This window comes from Acanthisitta chloris, unplaced genomic scaffold, assembly GCF_000695815.1.
Source record: "Acanthisitta chloris isolate BGI_N310 unplaced genomic scaffold, ASM69581v1 scaffold17638, whole genome shotgun sequence".
Lineage (NCBI taxonomy): Eukaryota > Metazoa > Chordata > Aves > Passeriformes > Acanthisittidae > Acanthisitta > Acanthisitta chloris.
This window is the reverse complement of record NW_008688930.1, coordinates 25,043-34,603: the sequence shown is the minus strand read 5'-3', so window position 1 is coordinate 34,603 and position 9,561 is coordinate 25,043. Positions and strand designations below refer to the sequence as shown.

Below are 9,561 nucleotides of genomic sequence, written 5' to 3'. Positions count from 1 at the left end.
CTCTCTCTCCAGCCTATCCAGGTCCCTTCACATTTGAAGCAGACAAAGCACTTAAATTTAAATACATCTAGTTGCATACTAAATGTTACTAATCATCCATTTCAACCTTCTTAAAATAAGAAATTAACTTGGCAACATCTGGCTGGGATGACTTGTTCCCTCAGTGCAACGTGTGCTTCGGTCCATGGAATGGGTCCTGGGGGTGTAGCTGTCCACACTCCTCTTCCTCCCCAAAATTTGGTAGCTGCTCTCAGAGCACAGTGCTTCCATTATTTGGAATCTTTGCCAGTGTCTAACTTAACTGCTGATGTATCTATTGAAGAAAACACTGATGTAACTCCTCTGATGTGTCTCTGTTCCAACAGGGTGCGCGAGGCTGCCATGACCAGTTTGATGGAGGTGACACTGCTGCTGGTGCAGAACGAGGCAGAGTTAATTAGCACTGACATGTATGTAACTGTGCTACTTCTGTGTCTTATCTCTTAGAACTGCATTCCAGGCCACACAAGACAGCATCATTTGTACTCTGTGTACTTCCTCCTTCACTGAGTGTGACAGAGCCTCTGATAATAGTATGTTGAGCTCACACCCACGTGGATGTGGAGGATCTTGTCTCTGGTTTTCAGAGAGAGTGACCTTACTGAGAGCACCTGGGTGGCAGTGCCACCTTGGAATTGCAGCACAGCTGTGAGATTTGGGCTGAACCTGTCACTTCTGTGGAGCTTGGCAGTACAACAGGAAGCAAACTCACCCACTTATCCAGAGCATTGCATCGTTGATTGGGAATGGGCTCAGACATGGGAATGAGTTTGTGTCTGTTGCTTTGCAGAGTTATTAGTAAGGAAATACAGAAAAAGAGAATGTACACTGAGCTTCTGGTTTGTAGTTCTGATACAATACCCCAACAGTAAAAAAAAAATAATAATTTTTAAGCATAGCTTGAGCTGGAGCAAAACCTCCCTAATAGTGGTGTTGGTTTATGGACAGACTGTGCCAATGGTTAGGTGAATATAGACATCATTTGTTTGTTGATTTAAAAAACCCCAAACTTTGAAGGACACTTAGAAGGAAAAGACTGGATTCTATAGGAATACACTTCTCACCAGTGCCAGTTGTCCAGGGGTTTCCTTCCTATTGATCTGCTGCAGACACAGATTATCCACATGAAGCTGAGCAAAGTATTCCTCCCAGCTGGATCCCATTTTCTTAATATTCTTGGTCTTTCTGTAACTGAAGGAATTTTAGCTGGTTTTACTGTCATTAGTTGTTCTTTCTGAAGAGGTAAAGGGCCTTGTGGGACACAGTGTTGTAGCTGAGAGTTTAGGTATGAACATAAGCAAAAAAAGATAGTGTTAAAAACTAGCCAGAGCTGAGGAAGTGATTAATTTAGGATGTATGAGATTTGGGATAGACCTTGTCCTCTGGTATGTGTGCAGTTTTCTACTAAAAACTATGCTTTTCTTTAAAGTTTCTGCTCAATCTCCAGCTGAAATGTAGGAATTCATCCAGACCATAAAGCACTTTCTGACCTTCTTGGATCAAAGTTGGGGCAATATGTGTAAAAGGTGGATGAAATCCTGTGTGGTGTTAATGCCATGATGGTTTTTGATTGATGTATGGAAGAAAAAGCTTTAGGATTCTGTCACCATGTGGATGTCTCAAATCAGTTGTACATTCATTCTGAAGATTTCCAGCAGAATATTTCCATAGCAGGATAGTTTTGATTTCTTGTAACAATTTCAAGACACATTCCACTGCTTAAATTATGTGATTGTTTTCTTCTCTGTAGCTGCAAACAGATTATGTGCTGGCTGGCTCAGCAGTCAGCTGAAAAAATAGACAAATTCCGAGCTCATGCAGGATCTGTGTTCCTTACTCTCCTGCACTTTGACCATCCTCCAGTTCCACACATCCCTCATCGAGAAGAGCTGGAGAGGATATTCCCAAGGTAAGATATTGAAGAACTTATCCTAAGCAAGTGAAAATAAGATCCATGCACACAGTTACACCTAGCACAAGTAACCTAATGTAAATTTTGTGCCCAAATGCCCAATACATGTATGGAAAACAAGTTAAAGCAAGAGTGAAAGCAGCTCCTTCCTGAATGGTAATGATGGTACCTGGTTGGGATGAGGAACATCCCTCTCTGTGTCCTCATGCTGTGTGTTCAGGAGAATCTCAGCCTGCTGTAACTCCAGGTGCTCTGGTCTGCAGGGCTGCTGATCCCTCTGTGGTGGGAGGGTATGTGTGTCAGCCTTTCCTGGGATAAATCTGGCTTTGGATCAGTTGTTGAGTAGCTGTTGATGGGCAAGAACTCAAAATGAAACTCCAGGAAGAGAACTTGGTTTCTGGGTGTAGAGAAAAGTACCTGGGAAAAGGAAACTCTGGTACAAATCCCTTACCTGGATCAGAACAAGGACTTGAAGATTCCTTGCCTTTACTGGAAGTGGCTGAAGTTTTGATTTATATTTTCCCCATATGCTCAAAGACCAGTATTTAATTTGATTTTTGGGTACTTCAGAGCCTTTCTTCACTGAGGTGAAGGAGCTATTGTAGCAATGTGGGGAGAAGAAAGGCAGTGCATCCATACAAGATGATTTTTTTCTTTCCCTTTTCCCCAGGTCAGAGAAAGAAACTTTAAACTGGAATGCTGCATCTGAAGCTTTCCCTCGGATCACACAGCTCTTGGGCTTGCCATCATACCAGTACTATGTGCTCTTGGGCCTCTCAGTGTCTGTGGGAGGACTCACAGAGACAACGGTAAGAGCACAGCCTGGTACAGAGAGAGTGCTCAGGCACTGGAATGTGCTGCCCAGGGAGGTGGTGGATTCAGCATCCCTGGAGGTTTTCAAGCTGAGACTGGATGTGGCACTTAGTGCCATGGGCTAGTGACCACAGTAGGGTTGGACCTGATGATCTTTGAGGTCTCTTCCAACCTGGTTGATTCTATGATTCTATGAATGCACTGCCCTGATCCAACTGGTGCCTCAGTGTTCAGTCTCTGACAGAGGATACTGCAGTTAGGGATTGCTGTGGGAAGTCAGATGAGAGACTTCTGAAAGAAATCAAGCCATACCTGTACATCTGATGAGCTGCTGATTTTTTATCCTAAAAAGCAGAATTATCTTGACTTGCTGAACGTGCAGGAGCAAGGAGTGAGGCTGCATTGTTTCTCCTTTGCTGGCCTGGCAGAACCTGAGAGTTCCAGGCTGTTGGCTCTCAGCTCTCACCTCTGTGTGCTGTCCCTCCCAGCTGGGAACACAGGCAGAGCCCTTCAGCTCATGCTGTGGCTCAGTGCAAGGTGATTGCTCTGTTCAAACCTGTTCTCATTTGCCACCTGGTGCAAGGTGTTAGCCATTGGTTGTCAATATGTGTTAACAGTGTGCTCAGGTTGATCTTTTTTCATTTTGATACACTTGCTACTAAAGTACCAGTGAGATGCCAGAGGTTCCATTACCAAGAAATACCACTCAGAATTCTGTCTCAGCCCTCTGGGCTTTGCAATCACTATTTCATTTTTCTGGCACAATCAATCTCTCTTTGGAGCTCTGTTATGCTGCCACATTCTTCAACTTTACTATTATTTTATTGTATCCTTCTGTCCTTAGATTACAGCTTGTGTTGGTGGTTTCAGAATTCTTGGTTTCAAGGTATTTGACTTCTGATATTTTTGTGATTTGATGGAGCCAAAGATGTAACAGCTAAGAAAAGAACCGTTGGGGTGAAGACATGGTTCAATATGACACCACAGGGAAATATCAGACCAGTGCCAGGATATTTTGGACTGTCAGTTAAGTCTTTAAATCCCAGTGGTCCTGTAACACAGGGGGAGGTTGTGAGTCAGCACCCCAACAGTGGTTCAGAGTGTTTCTAATTAAGATTTCCATCTCTAATTAAGAAAGCTGGTCGAAAAATGAAAAGTATTGGGAAAACAGGGTTTTTGTGGAGAGGGAACAGCTCCTGCTGGGTCACAGGAGGAAGGAGGTAAAATCACCTTGTCTCCCATGGCTTCTCAGTCACAACATGCCCAAATGGTGGTTTTTTGCCTGGTGCCATGGGTTCTTCCCTTGGAATCAAGACATGTCCTTAAGCCTTTGGGTTTGATGTAGCTGAGTGTTTGCTGTCTGTGCAGTCTCATGTATTTAAACCAAATTTGAGCATTTTAATGTTTCTAAAATGGGAACTAATTATATAGCAAGAGCTATTTTAAAGCTTTGGAACATATGCTTATTGGTTTGTGACAATAATTACTGGACAGACAATGTAACTCTTAACAGATTTCTTTAATGGCAAACATGCACATGGAATTCAGCTTGTAGTCAATCACAGTTAATTGCAGGAGGCTCCACCAAAACCAAAGTGAGTCATCTAAATATGAAAAGAAGGAAAGTCATGGAGAACAGACATTCTGGCTGCGAACTGAGGGCAGGGGAAAATTCTTATTCCTCATTTTAATTTTTTTTTTTTTTTTAAGTTCTGACTGCACTTGGTTATGAAAAGTGGAAACAGTTTGGTTACTTGCAGCTCCATTCCCTTGTTACCATCTGCCAGTGTGTTAAGGGAAACCTTCTGCACTGTTTTCAGACTGTGATTTTGCAATGTTAACTTTCTGTGACCCTGAAGTTTTCTGTAACGCCAAAGCTTGTTCCGGTTAGAATATTCTCAAGGGCTTTGGCTTTAGAAAGAAGATGACCTAATACTCTTCCAGTCAACTAGAAGTACAGTGCAGAGTACTTACACTTGGGATTATAGGTGTGTGGTGAATTACACTGAGCATCTAAAATGTGATCTAGAAATTAGAATGGATGTGTTTTATAATAACTTGTGTTCGAACTGCTCTGCCAAAGCTGCAACATTCTTTGCTGAATATCCAGGGACTGATTTAAGACATTGATAGAAAGTTTTCAGAACTGTTCTATTAGATCCATATGAAAGAGGCAGATTTTTTAAATCTTGGATGAAGGGAAAGGATTATTCAAGTATGGGTTCGTGCAGTAACATGTGTGTTCTCGTGACTCTCTTCCCTCTCTCACTGAAAAAATATCTCTGCACACACACACATGGACATGGGAGTTAGAAAGTCAGAAGATTCTCTTGTATACTGTGAGATAATCTGAGTTCAAATGTCAGTTTGTCTTTGAGTCATCTCAGGGAATTAGCAGGAGAAAGGCTCTGTTGTAATTCCGTGGTCAGTGGCTATTTTTCCAGTTCAAATTGCTTTGCAGTATATTTAGCAAGAGAAGTTCTTTGTTTGGCTTTGAAAGAGATTTTCTGGAACAGGCCGTGTGGGGTCTCGGCAGCGTTTTGGTGGCAGTGAAGCTGCTGGAAAAACTGGAGCTCAGGCATTGGAAGTGAGCTGGAAAAACAGGAGATGTCATTCCCTGTGGGGTTTGGCACTCAGCTCCATCACCAGGGTTCAAAGGGCACTTTCTCTGTGTAAAAGAATCTTCTAATTCTACATCTGGCCCACAGTGATGCATATTTCTTATGGCTGCATGAAACCCCTCTCAGTCTGTGGAGATCAGCACTGCACAATGCTGCTCTTTCTCCAGGGCACAGACCCTGCACTTGCAGGGGTCAGGATATAATTTTGATCTAATTTCATTATTGTTGAACTACACTGTGTTTAAAATGTAGTTGAAGCACAGAATGTCCTGTGATTCCTCTTTCCCCATAAAGAGGGAAAATTACATTTTATAACGTTATGGAAACTGTAAGTAAAACCTTAGGAAAAAAAAAATCAGCAGCCTATTTAGAACATGAGATGTTTTCTCCCAGGCCAGTGCCAGGGCTATGTTACTGTTGTGGATTGTACAAAGGAAAATGTTGGGACATTTGTAGATGATCATAGAATCAACCGGGTTGGAAAAGACCTCCAAGAACATCCAGTCCAACCCTGCCATAGTTACTAGCCCATGGCACTAAGTGCCACATCCAGTCTCAGCTTGAAAACCTCCAGGGATGGTGAATGCACCACCTCCCTGGGCAGCACATTCCAATGCCTGAGCACTCTCTCTGGAAAAAATCTCTTCCTAATATCCAACCTAACCCTCCCCTGGCAGAGCTTGAGTCTGTGCCCTCTTGTCCTGCTGCTGGTTGCCTGGGAGAAGAGACCAACCCCCACCTGACTCCAACCTCCTGTCAGGGAGTTGCAGAGGGTGAGAAGGTCTCCCCTGAGCCTCCTCTTCTCCAGGCTGAACACCCCCAGCTCCCTCAGCCTCTCCTCATGGCACTTGTGCTCCAGTTCCTGTTCCAAAGCATCTGGTTACTGGGATAAATTGTGTGCAAATGAATGCATATTTGGTTTGAAGAAAGAGGCCCTAAATCCTGTTTTCTTGGTTGACAGTTCTTGAGTGAAATGCATTTGAGAATAATTTCTGGCACTCTTTTTTTTAAAGAAAAAACTCATGTGAATTATGATATCTCTACTCCTCAAGTGTCACTGGTTTGAGTCTCAGAGTTACTGACCTCCAAATGTTTGGTTTGTTAAAAGAGTGTTGCAAGTAAAAAAGGGGGACATGGTTTCACCTGGGCTAAAATGTGAATTATATGCAGTTCTTCTCTAAGCTACTGCGAAAACAGGCTACTGTCACTTCAGGGCTGTAAAGGCATCAGGATTAGAAATGGTCCAGACTTGGTTTGGATATTTATTGGCATAATGTGGTTTCTTCTGCAGGCATATCCTGGCTCTGAGAGTAGGTCTTACCCTGTCAAAATGCTGCTTTGAAAACTGGAGCCTTTAGCAGTTATCAGTGGATCTGGCTGTGTCTGGGCTTTCCCAGTGGTTACAGAATCATGGAATCATCAAGGTCGGAGGAGGCCTTGGAATCATGGAATCATCAAGGTCGGAGGAGACCTTGGAAACCATCAAGTCCAGCCATTAACCTGCCACTCTGCTGTAACCCCTAAACCCTAAACCAGATCCTCCAGTGCCAGATCCAGATGCCTCTTCAACACCTCCAGGGATGGTGACTCCACCACCTCCCTGGGCTATATTCTAGTGCCTGAACACCCTGGCAGGGAAAACATTTCCCTAACATTTAATTTGAATCTCCCCTGTCTCAGCTTAGGACCATTCCCTCTAGTCCTCTCCCTGCAGGCATGGCAGGAGAGACATCCCCCACCTCTCTCCAACCCTGTAGTTCCTCACTTGGCTTCCATTTGAGGTGTGTTAGGTGTGGAGTCTGAGTTCTGTGGAGGTGCCTGGGGCTCCAAGGAGACTGGTTAGATGGGAGAGAGACAACCATTAGCGTCTGTCCATCTACTGAACATCTCCTGTACAAGCTCTTGCTGTTCATCACATCCCACTGGCGTTTTCATCAGGTGCTTCAAAGTGCTATCTTTGTCACTGATGGGGAGCTGATGTTTTGGGTGCTCTGTTACAAACTGGATGCCTAAGCTAATCTTCTCTTGGCCGTATCAGTCCCACTTGTTGCCTCAAAACTGTTCTCCAAAACATTGTACTCCAGGTTTGTAACAAGCTGCCTCTGAACAATTTCAGGAAGGTTTGTGTAGAAACCACACCAGGTGCCTGCCCAGAGCTGTAGGTGCCTCTCCCCTTCGTGTAGCTACACTTCCTCATACTCTTCCCCTGGTTCAGGATGTAAAATCCTTAGGACTTGAGTTTTATCATCATAGGAACAGTTCCTTTGAACGGTGATCGATGTATTGTGTGCTGCCTGTCGCTGCAGTATCTCCTGTTGGCTTAAATGTTGGGAGAGTCAAGCCTTGGCAAACCCTGTTTTTACTGTTTCATAGAGTAAGGTCATTCTCAGGCCTCCTCTTAAATTTGTATCCAAAGTTGTCCCAGTTCCAACCCATTAACCTCCTAATTTCCTTGCCTAGTCCTTGTGGAACCCCAGGGAAAGGTAAATGTCACACATGTGATGTAGTGTGAATTTGTGTTCTGCATAGATGAGGAAGACATTTGGAAATGCTCTTCTCTGCAAATACTCAGGAGCAGTTCAGGTTATAGCTCAGATACCAAATCTGGGACAACAGGAGTGTTCACCTGAGGAGGAAATAGGGATTTAACCTCTTCATGTCATGTTTCTTGTGTTTTGGAGGTTCTTCCAGTACAGTTCCTATGGTCTATGCCAACTGTTGGGAAAATGGCCCATTTTTCAGTCTCCCAAGTAGTTATGTGATAGTTTATCCACACCTGTACTTTTATATTGTTTAATTGCTTTCTAATGGAGAAACCCTGTCTTCATTCTCCAGTGGGTCTGATATCCTGCTGCTCTGTCTGAGATTTGTACATCTCTGGAGCACTGTACATGTAGCTGTGCTTGTTGCCCTTTTCTTTCATGCCCATTCTTGTCCACTCAGCCATCTGAATCTGCAGGGAAAGCTTTGAGTCATTCAGCTTCCTTCAAGAAATGGTGTGAGATCTGTGAGGTAGTTTGAGACAAAAGAAATAGGAGAGAAAATGACACCTTTTAAGATCTCTTTCTGAGATGGGCTCAGACATGCCCTTTCTTCTGCTCTTCTGCTGGGGTAAGGTGTTAAGACAAAATATTTCTTCTTTACTTGTAGCAGTCTTAAATGCAGAGATTGGTCATAATTAACCAGGCTATCAGTTTTCAGGCAATCTCTGCTAAAGTTGTGTGTCCTGTAAAGACCTTTCAGTGTCAGGGCCTAGGTTATCCTGGGCACACAGGGACACACACCAGTGTTGTTTTTGGAGCATGCTGAACCACACTGGGTTCAACTCTGTCCTTCATTGGAGGCTCCTTCTGTTGCAGCTCAGATACTCTGCCCAGAGCCTGTTTGACTACATGAAGAAAATCCAGAGTGATCCCAGTGCTATGGAGAGTTTCTGTGAGACTTTGCTCAAGGTCTTTGAGGACAACCTGCGGAATGACCGGTAATGGTTTGCCTTGGATTTTTTTCCCTTTAGCAGCAGGACATTGGAAATCAGATGTGTGGCACATTTAAATGTGCCTAGATGGACTGACTGGGCCTGAGCCATGTGCATCTGCTTTAATGCAGCTGTTTGGTACAGCAGGACCTTGGGTAAAATGTGTAACACAAGAGTGAAGGTAAAATATTTTGCAGTTATTACAGTTTAATATTGTGCCAGTGATAAACACCAGTTTTTGTATAATGAAATGTTTTCAGTGTAGTTCAGTCTGTGTTTCAGTTAGGTAGTGGTTTTACACAACTACTTGATGTATAATTTTCCTGTAAAGTCTTTTCTTTAAAGGTGACTCTGCCTAATGAGATGAATTTCTCTAAGCCTCACTTATCAAACACGTGCAAAACAGAAAATACTTCCTACTGGAAAAAAAACCCCCACAGTTATTAATAGAATATTCAGGTTTTATTTGGATTTTATTTCCTGTCTCGACTGTTTGAATGAAAACATGGCCATGGTTATTCCAGCTGACACGTGTGTTGGTTCATTGGGTGGTGTAAGGTCTGATAGAATCTGTGGAATACATGGTTTATATTTTAGAAACTAGATATTTTCAGCTACTGGTAATGGTGTTGTCAGGAGTGTAAAGTGTAAAGCAGGCCTGTTTTTAATTAGGTTTTTCCCTCCTGGCTGGAAGGGAATGT

The 9,561-nt window shown here is 43.3% G+C and overlaps 1 protein-coding gene across 1 annotated transcript in view; it reads left to right on the top strand.

Annotated features, from left to right (window-relative positions):
• Nucleotides 1-365: 365 nt before the first annotated feature.
• Nucleotides 366-9,561, top strand: part of TBCD (tubulin folding cofactor D) — a gene marked incomplete at both ends in the record, with an annotated part of 19,870 nt that continues 10,674 nt past the window's right edge. The window contains 4 exons of the mRNA XM_009081236.1: nucleotides 366-449; nucleotides 1,790-1,948; nucleotides 2,622-2,760; nucleotides 8,745-8,866. Coding sequence (XP_009079484.1) covers nucleotides 366-449; nucleotides 1,790-1,948; nucleotides 2,622-2,760; nucleotides 8,745-8,866 — 504 coding nt within the window. The remainder of the gene's footprint in view (nucleotides 450-1,789; nucleotides 1,949-2,621; nucleotides 2,761-8,744; nucleotides 8,867-9,561) is intronic.